Genomic DNA, 20,963 nt, shown 5'->3' with positions numbered 1-20,963 from the left:
TGACTCACACCTCTGTAATCCGTTCTTATGTATTTAGAAGCATTGATATCTTGAAAACAAAGAAAATGTGACTCACACCTCTGTAATCCGTTCTTATGTATTTAGAAGCATTGATATCTTGAAAACAAAGAAAATGTGACTCACACCTCTGTAATCCGTTCTTATGTATTTAGAAGCATTGATTTCTGAAAAACAAAGGGTAATCTTAACCCATCGATGTATATTTAGATGCGTTAATTTCTCAAAAAAAGGGGGAAAATGTGCCTCACACCCGCTTAACTTTAACCCGTTCCTATGTATTTAGACTCGTTTATTTTTGAAAAACGAAGAAAACTTGACTTACACCACTGTAACTTTAACCCGTTCTTATGTATTTAAACCCATTGGTTTCTGAATCACAAAGAAAATGTGACTTACATGACTCTAATTTTAACCCATACAAATGTCCATTTAAGACCACCCATTTTATTTCCATGGACATTTGAAACGAAAAATGGACAATCTATATATCTCTAACTAATATACAATGAACGTCCTAGTAGCATCCAGTGGACATAATGTGGACATTCATTAAACACGTTGTGTGGTTGGCCCAGAATAAGGAACATGTGAAGTGGAAGTGATAGAGAGCCTTGGTACAAACGCGTAAATGATCAAATTATTAGTGTGAAGTGACAGCAAATAACTCAAAACAGTGACTCAGTAGTGACTCAACTTTACTCCGAAGAATTCCGTGTTCGATTACAAACATTGGTGAAAATCAACTTGTGAGTGAGTTTTCTCAAAGATTATAACTATATTAAGTCCTCTAATTCCTTAATCATTGTTCATTAACGTTATTATCTTTCTGCTTTACGTATTGACTATAACAACATGGCAATAATTTGCAGATTTAATATTTTGCCTTGTTTTATTAGCTCTGCTCGACGCAACTATTCTTAAGTAAACATAAAGATACAGTAATTTAGTAGTTGCTTCATATATACAATTTAATTAAAGCTAAAATAGAAAAAAAAAAACATTAAAAATAATTTACCTTGCTTCTCTTTCGAGATATTTTTCACGTTCTCTTTCTAGTCTTTGCTTTTCTCTTTCTATTTTGTGTAATTCTTTCTCGAGCCACTGCAGCTCTTTCTCTTTGTGTTTCTCCTTTGGAGGTTTTCCCTTTGAATCTCGTTCTTTATCAAGACCATCACGTGATTTACTCTTCTTCGCCTTAGACCCTGAATCTTTTCTCGAAATCCTTGGACTCGGCGCTTTGGCTCCGCTTCCAGACATGCTAGGTGACGCATTTGGAGGAGCTACTACAGTGGCAGTGGTACCTTGTTGAGAGGTTGAGGGCAGTCCTCCTGTGGGAGCGGTTCCTCCACCTTCAGCTTTCATACGTTCCCACTCTTGAAGTTTCCGGTTGAAGTCCTCTGGAAGAATCTTCTGCAACTCTTCAACATTTTGATCCGATTTACCAGCAACAGCTCTCCATAGTTGCCACTCTACTAGTCTTTTCCGGAATTCTGGTGGAAGATTCTCCTCTGCCACTGTGTGCATCGCAGCTGATTTGTCAACACGGTTTGTCGCTGGTGCGGAGACGCCACTGGTGCTTGGAACATTCCGACCAGAAGAAGCGTCCTCATCAGTTCTACCATAAGATTTCATTCTTTCCCATTCCTGAAGCTTTTTCTTGAAACCTGGTGATAAGTTATCTTCATCAAGAGTTTGCACTACTGATTCCCGCCCGGTTTTCCCACTGCACTTCATTTTCTCCCATTCTTCCATTTTCTTTTTAAAGTCCTTATCATGAATATCATCACCTCGTTGATTCCCTCGGGAACTGCCACTTTTTAACTTCTCCCATTCGTGAAGTTTCTTGTGAAATTCTTGACTTAGTTTGTGCTGAAGCTCTTCGTAACTTTTCTGAATCTCCGCGTGTAAAGACGTTGGCGAGGATGATGTTTGTTCTGGATGTGCAGACGATGTCTCCTGATCTAAGCCTCCACCGGATGGATGGCGTTGCGTTTGTACTTCTTCCCTTGGTCTTTCGTCGTTTCCTGTTTTCTTTTGTTGTTGTCGATCTTCCTCGTATTTCTCTGGTTCTTCCAATTCTATAAACAATAAAAAAAAAGTAACATTAAACTAACCTAAAGTGTCAAAAGCATATTTCTCATAATATATTTAATAACATGACATACAGTATATACAGTAGAATAGTATATATAATAGCATAATTCACGAATTATTCATCCTTTATTTTCGATTTCCAGCAGGCTTGCCAACCATACAATAATTTAAACTTTAATGCTGTATACGAGTAATACCCTTGCGATTTGTGGTAACAGTTCAATATATGATCATTTTAGAACACTTTTTTTTGCACTTTTTGAATGTGTCAATAAATTGTAGATGTGTATTAAAAGGTCTTTAACAGTCATTCTCGCAAAAAAAAAAAAATAATAACTATCAATAACAAATAAATCAATAGCAAGTGGCAACCCTGAATCCATTCTTTAAATTCAATTATTTTTACGAGGAGTTGGCAATATTGTTGTTCAAGGTAGTGTTAGTAAGGCTTTTAAAAATGGTGAAAACAATGACGTCGGTTTGGAATTCGAAACTGAAAATTACTAGATAAGTTTATTACATATTATTGTCATTATTAGTAGTAATATACTTATTTCTATAATTATCACGTACATAACGAAGATACGATAATTTTAAAGACAAAAATCGATAATGTTGTTGTCTGAGGTTAGCAACTCTGATTTCTAGACATGTAAAGGTAAAGTTTTCTACAAGACAAGAGTTGAGGCGATTTCGTCTCGAAAAGATGTAATGAAAGTGTTTCTGCTTTTATCAGTAGACCTCTGTCTCGTCTCTTCATATGGTCATGAAAATTATCGTCGTCTCTTCTTGTGAAAAATCCTTTCTAAGGCCAATTAAATCTATAATTATTTAGAACATATACTAGAGCCATTTCTTTTCTAAAAAATCTTCCTTAAGTCGTCATAGAAAAATCACATGAGATGGTGAAACGCGAATAGCCAAGTCTGTTCATTGGATATTGCTTATTCATCATATCAAAGGACAACTCTGGTGTTCAACCATCTTGGAGTAGCGAGAGTGAAACCGCATTGAGTGCATTCGAAGCGTTTGCCAAGTGTGAACTACATGACATAATTCGATTTATCCAGTCAGAAGGATAAAATACAGCCGCCATTCATCGTCGAATTATAAAGGATTATGATGGGAACTTTAAGTGAATGTTAGGCGCACAGTTGCTACAGATCGTTTAAATATATATATATATATATATATATATATATATATATATATATATATATATATATATATATATATATATATATAAAGGCTTTCCGTCATATATGACGGGAATAGCCGACAATAGGAATCTGTGACTGAAGACGACCTTAATGAAAGCGTAAATCATGTGGTCCGTGAAAAGGTGAGAATATGATTTTTGAACTGTCTGCTCTTCTGGAATTTCAGGAAACTCAGCAGCCGCCTAGAGAAATTAAATTATATCATGTAGTTCACACTTGGTTGGCACTACGATTGCACCCTATACGGTTTCACGCTCACTGCTCTACAATAATTGAATATCAGAACCAGCTTCTTGGATATGGTTAATGTGGGATTTCCAGTGAGCAGATTTGGCTAATTCGCGTTTCGCCATCTCACTTGGTTTTCCTGTTAGGTTTGAAAATAAACGGTCACGGCTGGACAATAACATCGAGAATGATAAAGGAAATGGCCTGTTGTAAGACCAGGACCTATAATTAAAGATTTGATTCCAATATTTGCTTGTTTGAACTCAGGAAAAACATTAAAAAAAAACTGTCAGGATGGCCAGTCACCGGATTCGAACCCGGGACCTCCAGATTGCGAAGCAAGGACGGCAACCATCATCGTATTCTCATTCGCCTGTACAGATAATTGTTAAGTCATGCTATTAATTGCCTATTTATAGCATTATATATATATATATATATATATATATATATATATATATATATATATATATATATATATATATATATATATATATATATATATATATATATATATATATACACAACATAACGGGAAATGGCGTTGCTAACAATACCTTATCATTCCAATTATCTATAGGGATATTGTCAATCTTAGTCCTTATCGTGACTAGAGCGTACGCCTTACGTATACGAATTCCTAGTTTCAAATTCCAGAAGGAGGGCATCAAATGGACTACAGTGGTTGATATCCCACTTTAAATTGTAGGTATTCTTCTAGATAGCTTCGCAGCTGATCAAAGGATATAAATACCAATCAGGATTATTTTATGTCGATGTTACATCGAATTTAGACCTCTCGCTTTCTAAATCCTAATTTATTCCAATTCATATTCGTCTACAGAAGTTGCAAATCAGTCTTTAAAAAAAAAAACATACGTAACGCATCTCTCTATACATACCTAACCCACTGCTGTTGTTATTGCGTTATTGGCTTATATAGTATAATTTTAATATAATCGTTAACCATGTACTTAAATATTCACCTTAGCTAGTACCGCACTGTGCCTTGTAATTAAAGTTGCCAATGAGACTAAATAAATTATGCGACTCAGCTCTTCTAATGTAAACATTATTTCAAGACGAAATATTACTTTCACGATAGCTTTTGGAGGGGAGAAAGAGACTCGATATTTTGTGTCTACATACATGGTCTGTGTTTCCTAGAGTTTGAGTTTTTGTGTTTCTTTTCTTATGCAATACCCAGATTATGAAAGATGGTACCTACCAGTGTTTCTTCCAGACATGTTTTTGGGGGGCACTGCCCCCCGGAGCTCTCAGAGTGCCCCCCGGAGGAGACCAAAATAATACGTCTATAATATGATAGTAAATAAAATACTACCAGCAGTGCTTCTCCAGAATACTAAGTGTGCTCCCCTCCGGAACAGTTTGTCTGAAAGAACGACTGGTACCCACTGTTAACATTCGCTGCGAATTACAACCAGACCTTGATACTAGTGCAGTTGGTGGATGCACAGACCATCAAGCAAGTCTAACTCTTACAATATAGACCGCTTCCCACCATTGTATCTCGCCCTAACATATCTTAGACAACGAAATTTAAAATAAAAGTAACGCGGCTTGTCCTCCATACCATTTAAATGAACAACCAGAAATTCGTGCGTTGCGTAACACATCCAACCAAAGAGACGGTGAAATGTCTAACAAGCAACACTTCTCAAGAGTAACACTCCGATTTTGATAAAATTTGGCAGGTGGATACTACACATAAAATAAACGAGTACTTTTTGTTATCTTCTGTGGAAAAACGGTTTTAGGGGGCAAAAGCCCCCACCCAGAATTTTGAAAGTTGACGCCCGATTGGCAAGAACAAGTGAACCGAAGTGAACGAAATTGTACACAAATATTGCAGACGTAAAATGAGTAAATCTGTGTTTCGTATTTTCCTGGAAAAACGGTTAGGCTGGGCACGGACCCCTCCAAAACTTTGATCCTGAAATATCAAAAGTGCTAGTAACACTATGTCAGATGTGCGTAAAGGACATGAAGAATTGCAACGAAACTTTGTGTAGGGACAATACGCAAAAACTAAACGATTACGTTTTTTAATTTTCTGCGGAAAAACGGTTTTAGGGGGGCAAAAGTTCCAACCCAAAATTTCGAAAGTTGACGCCCGAAAGGCAAAAACAAGTGCACAGAAGTGAACGAAATTGTGCACAAATATTGCAGACGTAAAATAAGGAAATCAGTTTCATATCTTTTTGGAAAAAACTGTTAGGTTGGCCACGGACCCCTCCAAAACTTCCATCCTGAAATATCAAAAGTGCTAGTAACAGTATGTCAGATGTGTGTAAAGGAAATGAAGAATTGCAAAGAAATTTTGTGTAGGGACAATACGCAAAAAATAAACAAACGTATTTTTTTATTTTCTGCGGAAAAACAGTTTAAAGGGACAAAAGCCCCTACCTAAAGATTTTGAAAGTTGACGCCCGAAAGGCAAGAAGAAGTGAACCGAAGTGAATGAAATTGTGCACAGATACTGTAGACATAAAATGAGGGGATATGGGTTTTGTATTTTCCTGGAAAAACGGTTAGGTGGGGTACGGACCCCTCCAAACCTTTGATCCTGAAATACCAAAAGTGCTAGTAACAGTATGTCAGGTGTGTGTAAAGGAAATGAAGAATTGCAACGAAACTTTATGTATGAACAAAACGCAAAAATAAACGATTACTGTTTTTTTTATTTTCTGTGAAAAAACGGTTTTAGGGGGCAAAAGTCCCAACCCAAAATTTTGAATGTTGACGACCGAAAGGTAAAAACCCGTAATAAAAAGTAGAAAATAAAAAAAAAACGTATTCGTTTATTTTATGTGTAGTATTTACCTGCCAAATTTTATCAAAATCGGAGTGTTACACTTGGGAATTGTTACTTGTAAGTAACTCAAGAGAATTGTCGTGATTCAGTGCTTGAGCGTTTATCTCTGAAGCATGGGGTCCTTGCTTCGATCCCAGATCGCGCCAAGTGAGCTTTGCATTGAAAAAACACCGCGTGTGTTTGTTTCCTCAGGGTTCTCTCGTTTTCCTCCCACTTCCTTCATTTCACCATTTCATTCATTCTTATCAAAACCGTCTTCTTTACCTACATGGCATAACTGTCGGACATAATACTTAAATATTTCAATTTTTTAATAGAGTAAAAGAGAAGCACAGAAAGATAAGGGTACTCAAACAAAAACTAATATTGTATATTGGTTGATTTGCAGTTTAATGCCTTTTCATCACTGAAGCTGAGAGACGTCGGAGCTTTAATAAATTGAATTTGCGCAAACAGTTCAGGTATGATTTTTACACATTGATGAAGGCATAACATGTTGTTACGAAACTTTTCGGGTTGTACAGTATTTGGTGAACCGTCGGTGTGAATTTCCAAATTAGTAATTAGTGTTATTCACAAAATTTCCGTAATGCTAGTTAAAGACTCCAATCCTCTAAAGTCCTTCTATGCCTAGAACGCCTTGATTATATGCAACCTGTATATTATGCTGTGATGTGGGTTGCGGTATATTTTAGGAATAGATTTTTTGAGTTTACCGAAGGCTTTGGGAATATTTTCATTTGTTGATCTTGCTCTTTCTCAGAAAGGCGATTGGATGTCATGTTTCTTACGTGTTTCGTGCTTCATTAGATGAAGGAGTGTATAAAGAATGAATATTTCAACAAATGATCGCAGTTGATGGAAAAATGAAATTTTTAATGTCCACGTTTATGCCCATTAAGTTAATGGAGATGGAATGAAAAACAAATATTTAAATAACAGAAATTTTTACTTTCGGTTCGATTTGAGTCTAACGTTCCTTACTGTACCAAGGCTAGATCAGACGATAACTTACAGCTTAACGTGAGATCCGGACCACATGAGCACTTACAAGAAATGGCATATCCTGTTATCCAGAGCCCAAGACACGCACATACAATAACTATGTAGTCAAGTGCAGCTCTAGAAATTAGCGCTGTTACATTGATCGCAAAAGATTCAACGAGTTGTTCTAATGATCGAGAATTGTAGCATTTGAAAGAGTCTTCAAACTCTGTGAATCATCTAGATCGGTGGTTGTAAGAATTTTTGTTATCACAACTACATTGTGTCTATTCCTTCAATAGGAGGAGCAAATATTTTATTTTTATAGCTCTACACATAGAATTCCATAGGAGTTAAATCGGGCGATTGTGTTAGCCACGAGGTTGCTACATGCAATCCAAGCATCTATTCAATGATAATTGATAAGGTAACACATAACTGAAAGATCATGGGACAGAAGCAATCAAATGAAAGCGTCGTGAACTACGGACTTGGCGGTCACAGTATTGCATTCAGTTTTCTCATAGTTTTTAAATTTTCTTCACAATTAAACGCTTATCTTCTGTAATTAGTTTATAAATTATCTGTATTTTATCCACGTATGCTGTAGTCGAGTGAAACAAAATATAAGCTCTCGGCGTAAGAGACCCAACTGAATTCCTGATGGAAGCTTATGTAGTTCATAACCTACGCTAACCTATAGGTCTATGACTCATGCAGCCTCGATGCTGAACATGGCATTAAACTTCAAATCAACCAGTTAAAACTACCAGAGTTTTGAAAACATAGGAAATGTCTTACCATCACCAACATCGTAATGAAACACGGAATTTCTATTGGGACTTGATGGAACTGAATTCGAAGTTCTTATAACTGTCCCTTCGTCTTCTTTCCGGGAAGTAAGGAAGGCTTTTTTCACTTTTATCCATTTGGAAGGGCGCCGATGAGGTGGAGGAGACGCTCCTGCGCTGGAACTGGAAGGTCTTGTCAAAGACATCTGCTGTTGTAGCTAGAAAAAGAAGAAAAAATATCAAAAATCATCGTCATCATCATAGGTATCCTGCCATTACTAGCAGGTCATTTGTAGGGCTGTGCGACATTCGGATTTGGATATCCAAAATCGATATTGATAAAATATCGAACGGTGATCGACATATCGAAATATCTAAAATATAGGAAACTATCGACATATCGAAAATAATGAAATATGAAAAATATCGAAATATCAATATATTGATTAATAAAAGTATTCGATATTGGTATTTTGATATTTGAAAACTATCGATTGATCGACATATCGAAATATTGCACCACTCTAGCTAATAGGGCTGTAGGATATCTGGATTTGGATATCGAAAATCGGAATCCAGAAAATATCGAAATATCAAACATATCGAAAATATCAAAATGTTAAAAAAATATCGAAATAATAAATAAATGGAAAATATAGAATAAATATATCGAAATTTCGCGCAGCTCTAAACGATTTGAGGCAAGATGAGAATGTTGCATGTAGCACTTTACTCAGTGGTAGAGCGTTTACCTCTGGTGTTTGGGGTCCCGGGTTCGATCCCAGCCTCCACCAAGTGAACTTTGTGGTGGAAAAACACACACGTGGTGCGTGGGTTTCCTCGGGGTTCTCCCGTTTCCTCCCACTTTCTTCATTCCAGCATTTCACTCATCTCTCATCATCACCGTCTCCTTTAGCCTAACCGGCATAACCGTGGGACGTAAAACACAAAGATTTCTTTTCAATACTCTTCTTCCCTGATATTCCGAACACTTTCTCATTCGTTCTCCGTTCTTCTCCACACCCACATTTAAGAAGTTTAATCGTGTTCACGTCACTTTTGCGTAGTGTTCATGTTTCTACACTCTAGTGAGAGACATTACAAAACATTTTGTAAAACTTTTTTCTTACCTCTTTATTCGAAGATCCAGAAAATTTACTTTTCTTACTAAATGCTTCTTGCACCGTTACTATTATTACTTTACGTATTTCACGTTTGTACTTCATGCCCTTCATAATAATACTACCTTGATATCAAAAGCTAATCATCTGTTCTACTTGCTCCGCTCTTACTTTAGGATTTGATACCAAAAATAATTCTTCTAATTATTTTTATTTTTGCCACTCTAATTTATATTTATTTCCAAATATTTTCCTTCAATGCTTGTCCAGCACCACATTAATTTTCTATTCACATTCCGCAACAAGTACTATATCGTTCGCACATATCTACACCTAGTCTCTTTCTAAAGCTTACCGAAACCTTATGGAGATCCTTCTCTAATTCTTCTTGATAGACATTAACTAACGTTAGTGACTCAATGTACCTGTCGAAAGTATTATAGAACGGTTTTGTCCGTCGGTCTATCTGTTGACAAGTATTAGAGAAAACGGTAAGAGATATCAAGATGCAGTTTTATGCAGTTGATTCAGAGTCCCAAGGATAGTATCCATATCCTACAATTACTATTTATTCAAACCGGAAGTAGTTCAAATGAGCCATTTCCGGTCTCAACGTTTATGGCCATAAATTGGAAACAGTAAAAAGATAGCGAGAAGCGGTTTTTTTGCAAACGATTCAGCGACTCAAGGCAACATACCATAACTATCACGTACACTCTACCAAAAACCGGAAATGGTTCAAATTTACTATTACTTGTGGTTTCAATATTAATTTCCACAGAGGAAAGACGGTAAGAGATATCCATCTCCTCCGTTAACTCTCTATACATATCGGAAATGGTCGAAATTGACCATTTCCAGTTTCAACACTTATGGCCATAAAACAAAAATGGTAATATATACGGGCAAGCGGTTTTCTGCAGTTGATTCAGTATCTCAAGAGAGAATATCGTCACAACTCACAACACTCTACTAAAGCGGGAAATAGTTGAAATTTACTATTACTGCCGATTTGAAAACTGATTTTTATAGAGCAAAAACACTAAGATATCGAGATGCAGTTTTTTTTTTTTTTTTTTTTTTTTTTGCAATTGATTCAAGGTTCAAAGGATAGGTCTCATTTTCGTTGGTAAATCTCTATTCAAACCGGAAGTGGTTTAAATTAACCACTTTAGGTTTCAATATATATATATCGCCGTAAAACAAAAATGGTGTTCAATACACACAGAGCCCGAAGACATTGATATGGCTTAAAAATATATGTCAAACCTGTCCGTAATAGGGCACACACACACATGTCGTAATGATACTAAACCCACTGCCAACAATGTAAATAATATTGTCACTAAACACACTGCAAGAAGACGCTAGAAATATTAATTTTATTGGAAATAATGCTAGTTTAGTCACTAGAAACATTTAAAAGGTGCTAAATTTCTATTCTAACTATAAATGAACCAATTGTTTTTGATAAAAAAATATCCTTTAAAATTTCTAGATCAAGCGGCAAAGCGCTACATTGGTAACACTGATAACAAGAGACAAACGACAACCGCCTCACGTTTCCGCGCATGTGTATAAGTTTTTGACGTACAATTATATCATCTCAAACAATGATATAATTCCCCAATGATCAAAACATAACATACTAATCCGTCAAAACTAATGAAAACAAGGCAGTAGATCATTTTGACATACTACAGTTGCTCACATTTTTTTTATGTTCATGGCGAACATATCTGATGTCAAAAAAATCGACATATTTCCTTATGTCCACCGTTAGAAGGCAATTCATTTGTATACATTAAAGTGTGTCTAAATTTGAAGACATTCTTTTTTGTGTCGTTTTGAGTCGTTTCGGGCTCTGTGTGTAGCGACAAGCTGTTTTCTGCAAAAGATTCAATCTCAGGAGTACATAATATCGGAAGCCGCAGCACTCTATTGGAAGCCGCAGCACTCTATCAAAACTGAAGTGGTTGAAATATACTATACTTCCGGTTTGAATACTGTTTTCTATAGAGCATAAATGGTACGAGATATGCAAAAGCTGTGTTTTGCAATCGATTCAGCTTCCCAAAAGTAAGTTGTATCTCTCTTCTTAACCCTCTACTAAACACGGAAATGGTTCAAATTACTCATTTCCGGTTTCAAACTTAATTGCCATTGAACAAAAATGCCAGTAATTAGATAGCAACAAGCGGATCTCTGCAATCGATTCAGTCTCAAGAGTACATATCATCACGACTCGCAACATTGTACCAAAACAGGAAATGGTTGAAATTGACAATTTCCGATTTCAACCTTTATTGCCACATAAAAACAGTAATGCATAGCGAGTAATGACTTTTCGATATGGATTCCTACAACTGTACTTCCCCCCCCCCCAAACACACATACTGGCTACGCTACTGCTTGCTATTCCTTTGGACATATACACAATTGGTAAGACTCTTCGTTCTTGAAATTGCAAATGGCGTCTTGGTTCGTGTTTCACGTTGGTCTGCGCATGCGCGACACGGAATGACACATACAACCATGTATATTGTTCACGCAACTATAGGTATTATGCGTGCAACTATAAAAGCAACAACAATATGGTATGTTTTATGTACCACAAAAGAATGTCCTCACATGATTATGGTAACATAGGAGGTAATGTTAATATGGTTTATGTAACAAGAAATATGTTTCCAACAGCCATACCATGTTTAACTATATTTTTATGGTTCTCATTACCCTACTCGTTTTTAGAGTGTACGATTATATCTTTGATCACTCCATCATTCTAGACAAAAAAAAATCTACAATATTTCTACTAAATAAAATATTAAAACTCACCCGCCTTCTCGGCGTTATTGCTGCATGTTCTGTTCCTCCATCTTCCGATGTCACATTAGGCGAAGTGCCACCTGTAGGTGTACTATGTTTGATCTTGTGTTCCAGCTTCAGTCTTTCCTCTGTCTGTGGTGACGGAGGTGGTTTCACCCTCTTCACAGCAGCTGAAGAAGACGGTGCATGTGATGTCTCCGAAACGTGCGTTAGTTCCTCCGTTGATGGTAAGGTTATCGTTAAAGTAGGAGTTAATCGTTTACCTGATTTGTCGGCGTCAGTAGCTTCTTTGGGAGGTCTTGAGGGGGATTGTTGTTGATGACAATGATATTGTTGTTTTTGACTGTCTCTTCGTTTCACTTTTGTATCTGGTAAAGCACTTACTTCTATCCGTGGCTTAATGTGGCTTTTAGTGACATCTCCCGGCTCAACAAACGTTTCATCATTTTCCATATCTTCAAGAAACTCAACATCATCTTCGTGATCACTGATTCCTCCTGCAGATGGGCTCGTGAACGTTTCACTTTCACCCTTTCGTTGTCGTTTCTTTAGACTGTCCTTTCGCGTTTGGATAATGTTTTTCACCTTGCCCCATGGAGTTTTGTGGCTCTTTTTCAACGAGCCATCTTTATCGACGTATTTGGAATAGTTCCGCGCACACTCTTCACACTCGATTGATTTACTTCGTCTACACATGTCTTCTTCGTGGCTGTGGGTTAAGGAATGGCGGCGCTGACTTGAATGATGAAGGAGTTTGTCACCCGTGGAATCTGTGGCAGAGGCACTCCGTTGAGGACCTGCAAAAAAAAAATTAGGAATTAATGTGTTTAATATATTTAGTCTTGTATTATCATCAACTGTAAAACAGTCATTACAGTATATCATTTTAAATGAGAAAGTCACTTATAGTTTATAGGGTAATGCTGTATAAGATGGTGTATGTGCTAGAAGAGATGAGCATTAACATTGAGAGGAATACCAACTATGGACAGAGTTAATAAATTCGATTGAATAGGAACTTCTCATATGTTTAGACTGATGGAGGATTACAGCCAAACTTTTCAAATGTAGAGATGTTCTGGTCGTCATGCCTGATCTAAGTATTTAATTCACTTGGAAGTTCTCCGAATCATGAATTTCTTTATTTTGGCTATCGGAGTCCAAATAGAATGATAACACTCTCGCTGGCAAGCTGGTTTTGTGTGACTGTCACTGTCGGGCCAGGTGATATTTTTTAACTTACCGTAATCAGAGAGATGTAATTTTTAATGTATGTTGTTGTTTTGTCTTATTGGCTTCCTATTGGAGTCTCTGTGGAAGTGTCCACTCGTGGCACACATGGTTCCAGAATGTAAATTTACATCCTGAGGCCATGTGTACCACCGGTTGTGGGTCCACAAGTAAAGGTTGCGTGTCCACGAGCGGCAGGCGTTGCCCCCTGAAGCGAGTATGGTGTGACCACCGGTGGTACACATGGCAGCGACAGTGTTAATGGAATGTCTAGGAATGGAATATCTAGGACCATTTAATCATCATGTCTCGTACATTGTGAACTGCAGCCTCGCTCAGATGTAAAATAATTCAGACAATTAAGTCAAATTCACCTATCACCTTACGTAACTGTTGTTAATAAACAACCGAGAAATCCTTTTGCCCTACATCGACAGTCGCCAGCTTGTTTATCGCTTTAGCACAATTTTACCTAATTTTCGTCAGTATTCCAATGAAGTTCCGGATTGGTAAAAACCCGAGGAGACATAACTTCCGTCAGAAAATCGAACCGGTTCTCCCATGGAAAAGGTCCGTACGGCAATCGTTTTTCTTTTCACCGATTAACCGAACATTCCTCAGTAACTTAATTCCCTGATTATCATTATATTTATATTAATATTTAAGAACAGGGACACGAACACAGAAACATCGAGGACAGTTAAAATTTCAAAGGCTCTCCCACTGGGAATCGAATCCGGGACCACGTACACCAAAAGTGAACTCGATAACCACTAGACTACCGGTGAGGACACTCAGACACGAGGGAATTCTTAGTCACAAAATGACTGGATTGGCAACACTGTACACAGAATTCTTCCAAATAACCTAATCATCTAATCACAATTTATGATTTTACACACGATAGCCACTCCGAACATCACCAGATCTTTCAGGCTTATCATTCGACTCAAGTCTGGGCGGTCAGCAAACGCGCCATTATCGTGGGAGAAATCCAGGTTCGATTCCCGGCGCGAGCGCATGTGGTTCGGATCCCATATTAAGCTTTAGGTCCACGTCTCATATAGCCTCGCTATTGAAACTGGCACTTAACTCAAAATCAAATCGAATCAAACAAAAGTTTATTTCATCAATTTAATCATAACTTTGTACAGTGAACAACGTTGAGTAAACCAAGCTGAATTCGTGTAATTTGCTGAAATAATGTTATGAATGTTATGGCAGCGTCTTCTATGAATCTCACTCTCATTATAATTTATTCTGTAAAAAAAAAAAAAAAAAAAAAAAAACTTTTTTAATAAAAGAATAAAAAGAAAGTATGTTGAAAATCAAATTTTAAAACTTTTCCCCCAATTATTTGATTTTTCTATTAAAAAAATAAAAAAATAGAAAAATCAAATTCGACTCCAATGTGAGTGGATCTCCGAAATACAGAGATAGCAGATGAAGAATGCATGTTTGGGCTCTCCAGCTGTTTATAAGGACCGCACCCCTTGCATCTATACGTCATTACATTCATCCGGTGCTATTTACTGTGTAATTTTTCGACCCCCGACAGTAGTATCTTTCTATGTTTGTGAGATATTATGGAATATGTTAGTGAACACTTCTCACAGTAAAATGGTGCCGTCTTTGATCTATGCTCATTACGCATTTTTTTTTTTAATTATGGATCACCACCCGGAAGTCAGTACATATTTTAGCCTATTCCCTTAACTATTGCGCAATAAAACGTTACATATTATAATTTTTGCATATACTATAAGATAGTTACGTTTAAGCTACAATACAAGACATTGATTCATTTGATTATATCTTCTGATATTGAAAAAGGTAACAAAGGAAAATATTTAATTCGTTTTACAATAACCACACAAGATTGCACTTACTATTACATCTTACTAGAAGTGCTCAGCTTCATGAAATGTTTATTTGCATGTTTAAAGTATTTTAAAGTAACGGTCTTATTACGAAATAGATATATTGTTTGACCGTTTTTCGTGTTATGTTTCACATTTTATTTAAATATTAAATTACATTTAAGGAAATATATTTTGAGAAGAAACTTGCGCAGAACGCCATAATGCATTGTTGCCAAATTTGTACGTTTACTGTGGTAGTCAAAATAAGAAGATTCCTGGATTCTAGTATTGCAGTTCGAGAAGCCGTACTTTGCTGTGAATTGCGGTAATTTCTCCAGTAAGTATCTAAGCAGAATTCCATGATTACTTCCTTTATTATCTGACATCAGTAAACACTCGACACTATCTGACAACGCCACACTATGCAAGCAGTGTTTAGCATAGCACCGAGAACACTTAGTGATCCACCTTAAATTGTACGTCTATTATCATCTTCTTCAGTTTGTCGGTGTATTATCGTGCCACTCTGTATATGCTCTCCTCGTGACTGACTTTCAAAAATCAAATTAAGTTGAGAAGGAAAGAACTAAAAAAAACAAGTACTTTATTTGTTTAGGTTAGCTTAGATTTACGTTTTCTACAGCTTCTTATAGATGATAAAGGGCGTGAAATCCCAATATACGAGGGAGGATCAGAAACTAAGGTTACAATGTCGATATTTCTGGAGTTTCGTCTGTTATAGAGGAAAGAGAAGTGTGTGGTAATTTTACTACATGGAGTTGGCAACTGTGCAGAGTTTCAGCCACCCGCTACCTACGGCGCTAGTTGTCGGTAAACACAAATGGCGACTCGTTTAGAAAACTGGTGTCGCGATTAAGTACGCTCAGTTATTCAATTCCTGTCGGCGAAACATGTAACTGCGGCTGAAATTCACCGCCAGCTGCTAGAGGTCTACTTTAATGTCTCGTCAGGATTTCGCACAATGGTGTCGAAATTCACGACGATAACGCGCGCCCGCACACAGCCCAGAAGATCACTACGCTGTTGAAAGCAGTTTAGCTGAAACATCATCGTCCACCTTCCTACAGTCCGGACTTCGCTCCAAACGGCTTTCTTCTGTTCCCACACTTGAAGGAGCACCTAGAAGGCCGTCGCTTCGCTTCAGACGAGGAGGTTAAACACTTTGCGGCAACGTGACTGAACATACAAGGACAGGATTTTTACCAGGAAGGAATCCTCAAACTCATCACACGATGTGACAAGCATCTCAACCGATATGAAGACTATATCGAAAAATGTATGTAGTAGTACTATCTGCTGGCTGTATTGGTTGTATGAAATAATATATAAACTGCAGGCTTTGTAATCTTACTTTCTAATCATCCCTCGTATAAAGTATATATAAATTAGTGCAAGAATCAGTTATTTTTATTGTGAAGGTTTCCTGATCCAAATCAGTCCATGTCAGATTGTGATGGATAGACTTTTTGAAACATCTTAAAAACCTTGGGGGGAGATAAAGAAAACTGACCTATTAACCTTCTCCTCCTACTACATGGTAGTGAAACAGATATTTTCTCCGAAATCCGGTGTTGGCAAGAAATTCTAGCTAGCTGACAATTCTCGACCAGAGGAGTGCGTATTCCTCTCTGTTACTTGAGAAAGATTTTGGGGAAAAAGAAAAAAAAAGTAGCGTGGAAACTCCGAATGGTTTGTGTTGTTTTGTTATTTAACACCTTGAGTGGAAACATCTTCCTTCTTCCTTTGGAGAGGAACAAAATTCGAACTGGACGGCAGCTCTCGGCGAAAATAGGGGGTGAACAAAAGCTGATCTTCTCCGTCACATGAATAAGGAATGGAATGTCTCAAATGTTTTGGCGAAGAAAAAAGTAGTCTGGAAACTCCGAGTACTTGATGTTGCTTTGTTATTTGACACTTTCAACTTGCTTTCAACAGAATATTTCTTTTTCCATTGAGAAAGAATGATCTATATATGCAGGCAAGTTGGACAGTGTTTGTTTATTTTATTTCCCCCTTCTCTATATAGAAAGAAAGAACCCTCATGTGTAAGCCATTAATCACAGTGTAATGGAGACCAAAGCTATGGCAACGTTGTTGAACATAAGTTAAGTTACAATGTCACTAGTAACAGGATATGATTGTTCGGACAGTTCCGATTACCACCCACTAAGGTTTTTAAGATTCTGCCAGTTCTATAACATCGGATTTTTTGGTGTTTCCTGAAAATTATTCACTTCTAATCATTGTCGTTGTCTCATTGCGTTCTTTCATTAATTTTTCATCTTCTTTCATTTACAGGCACATAACTCAGACATGAAACTAATGAAAAACAATAAAAACAAACAAATTCATTGAAAGTGCGCAGAAACAATATTTTTTTTTCTAATTTAAACCGAAAAGAAATATCTGAAAATACTCTAAGTTGCGGTATAGAAGCAAACTGTCTTTTGTCATAAACTGTAGCTGGGCACGAGACTGTGAATGGGTTTATATTTTTGACTTGTGTTGGTAGGACAGGGCAGGAAGTTTACCTCAATGATCTCGTTAAATTCTGAATCTAGTTTGCGTCAATGCAGTCTCTATTGTGGTTGTCTGGAACGTCAATTTGATGAAGAACAGAGTGTTGTCAAATTGGATTTCACAGACACCAGCAGCGGAAAAAACGCACAGATTGTTCTAAAACTTGAACTTTGATTTATCATGTTTAAAAGCAAGATAAAGGGAGAATTTATAGCGAATTTTCATGTGAATGAAAATAAACCTTGTCCATGCATTTGATTCTGAAAAAATCAGCATTATCCAAAACTGTCAAACCTCCTTTAAATGTTATACAGGGTGTCCGAAAAAGATTATACCTTTTCTTTATTTTTTCTAGGTGCCCAGAATGTGGAGAGAGGTGTCACTGACGAGGATTGCTATTAGATACTCCAAACTTTGATTGAAATATCCACCACCACATTTCTAGGACCACATTTTTTTTTTTTTTTTTTTTTTTTTTCAAGATGAGGCCGACACAACAACAAAAGGCATTTCATGCTGTAGAATACGCAAACACAACGTCCGTACTTACAGTTTAACGCAACTTTCGGATACAGTTTGGGGCCAATCTGCCTGACAAGAAAACCATTAGCGTTGGAATACACAACTTATGGAGTCAGATTGCCAATGCAAAAGCAACAGTATCGGCTATCCATCGCAATCAGAGGAGACAATGGATAGAGTTCAACAATCTTTCCAACAGAGTCCCACGAAGTCAGTTCGAAAAAGGGACGTTAGTTACCATTGCTCCATTCAACAGTCTGGAATGTTCTTCGTAAGCATTTGAAATTCAGGCTTACAAGCTGTAACTTATGAAGTAACTCACTGAGATGACAAAATCTTCTCAGTATCATCAGTGTAGACATGTTAAGACTTTTTTTCATGAAGATTTTTCAAAGACCGCGTCTTTGTCCCACCATTCCTCAAGATCTGACAGAGCTGCGAGAACGGATAACACAAGCCTTTGCTTCCGTTACAAGAAACATGTTGATTCAAGTAATGGGAGAAAATGGGCTATAGACTAGATATTTGCCGTGTCACGAAGGGCGCCCATATTGAATCTTTGTATGTAGATTTTTATAAAAGAACTTTGATATATTGAATCTTTGTAAGTAGATTTAAAAAAGAACTTTGATATATTGAATCTTTTTAAGTAGGTTTAAAAAAAGAACTTTGATATATTGAATCTTTGTAAGTAGATTTAAAAAAATAACTTTGATATATTGAATCTTTGTAAGTAGATTTTAAAAAAAAGAACTTTGATACATTGAATCTTTGTAAGTAGTTTTAAAAAAAGAACTTTGATATATTGAATCTTTGTAAGTAGTTTAAAAAAAGAACTTTGATATATTGAATCTTTGTAAGTAGATTTAAAAAAAAGAACTTTGATATATTACTTTGCTTTTTATTACTTGCAAATTCATCATTCTACCAATTCTTCCATCATCATTCACTTGCCTTAATCATTATCTCCCTCAGTCTTAAGGGTGTAATCGTGGGACGTTAAATTGAAATATTTTGTTTCATTTGATTTTTCAAATTAATGTGACTAACGTCGGCAGATTCCTTATTCTCAAATTTAACATTCTTATACTCTGTAAATAAATTCATTTTAGTACTTATTATCTTACGTCATTTGAATTAATAATAATAATAAATCAAATTCAGTTCCAGCTGAGCACGAAACATCTTCGTTATTCACAAGTTGCGTTTTATCACTGGGAACTTTGCACCCTCTTCCAAACTCCTGTTACAGCCCCTAACAAGAGAATTTTAGATAAACGAATGTTCTGACGTCACAACAAGTAACCCGGAAGCCTCTCTCACTCAACGCATACTTCTAATGCGTCGTGGTGAGTTTAAAGTAGTAGTTCTCTCATTCGCTGTAACAGCAGACATAACGCCTTCAAGAAGAAGAACTTTCTTTTTTCTTTTCTTTTCTTTTCATTTGAGTAGTATTTGTGTTGTGTTCTCTCCCACCGTCAGCCATCTCCTAATAATAACTCTGACAGTGTCTCGCACTCCAAAAATTGCATCCAATGCGTCTTGGTCGACCCTTTCTCATTCCGGCTTTCTACACTAACGCTTCTCGATGCAGGCAGCCTATAATATACAACCTAAAAAATGTGTTAAGTGTAGATGTCCCCCAGTGGCTTTACCAGGGAAGCCTAGGGGGTTCAAACCCCTTACTCCAATCATAAGATTTAAAATTGCCAAGTTCGTGCTCATTAAAATAGATTTTGGAAGATATAAAGTAAAATAAAGTCTACTTAAGGTAGTAAAAAGAATCACTTCCGCATTTATGCTAGTAGTTGATGAGGTCAGCATTATACCAAGGTAGGCCTGCCCACAACTTTTTTGAGTGGCAAAAATAACTGAAGCTATTATTTCTATATTTTTGAAAGTTTATCGTAAACTCATGATCATTTACCTATAATAGCGTGGGTTCTGGCTGCTCTCCCCCAGTTTTTACCTTCTACATCCACCACTGCTCATACTCCAAGAATGTCAAATCTTTTTAGATTTAACCAAAACAAATCTGACATTTGTGGTTAGATTTACCGCAAACAACAACAATATTTTAGACTTTATATACCCTGTCGTTTTCCCCAATGATAATATTTTAGGCTTTATATACCCTCTCATTTATCCCTAATAACGACAAAAATTTTAGGCTTTACATACCCTCTTATTTATCCCGAAATAACAACTATATCTTAGGCTTTATATACCCTCTCACTTATCCCTAATAACGACAAAAATTTTAGGCTTTACATACCCTCTTATTTATCCCGAAATAACAACTATATTTTAGGCTTTATATACCCTCTCATTTATCCCTAATAACGACAAAAATTTTAGGCTTTACATACCCTCTTATTTATCCCTAAATAACAACCATATTTTAGGCTTTATATACCCTCTCATTTATCCCTAATAACGACAAAAATTTTAGGCTTTACATACACTCTTATTTATCCCTAAATAACAACCATATTTTAGGCTTTATATACCCTCTCATTTATCCCTAATAACGACAAAAATTTTAGGCATTACATACTCTCTTATTTATCCCTAAATAACAACCATATTTTAGGCTTTATATACCCTCTCATTTATCCCTAATAACGACAAAAATTTTAGGCTTTATATACCCTCTCAATTATCCCTAATAACGACAAAAATTT

At 36.5% G+C, this 20,963-nt stretch overlaps 1 protein-coding gene across 1 annotated transcript in view; it reads right to left on the bottom strand.

Annotated features, from left to right (window-relative positions):
- The window catches only part of LOC145663147 (uncharacterized), a 217,869-nt gene that overhangs the window by 131,830 nt on the left and 65,076 nt on the right, over positions 1-20,963 (bottom strand). Inside the window, exons 2-4 of the mRNA XM_081729469.1 lie at positions 12,134-12,921; positions 8,185-8,392; positions 1,037-2,099 (exon numbers count right to left, since the gene is read on the bottom strand). Coding sequence (XP_081585595.1) covers positions 1,037-2,099; positions 8,185-8,392; positions 12,134-12,921 — 2,059 coding nt within the window. The remainder of the gene's footprint in view (positions 1-1,036; positions 2,100-8,184; positions 8,393-12,133; positions 12,922-20,963) is intronic.

The sequence above is a fragment of the Thermobia domestica genome, chromosome 10, assembly GCF_964235325.1.
Source record: "Thermobia domestica chromosome 10, izTheDome1.hap1.1, whole genome shotgun sequence".
Taxonomy (NCBI): Eukaryota; Metazoa; Arthropoda; class Insecta; order Zygentoma; family Lepismatidae; genus Thermobia; species Thermobia domestica.
Note: the sequence above shows the minus strand (reverse complement) of the source record. Positions and strands in the feature narration are given on the sequence as shown.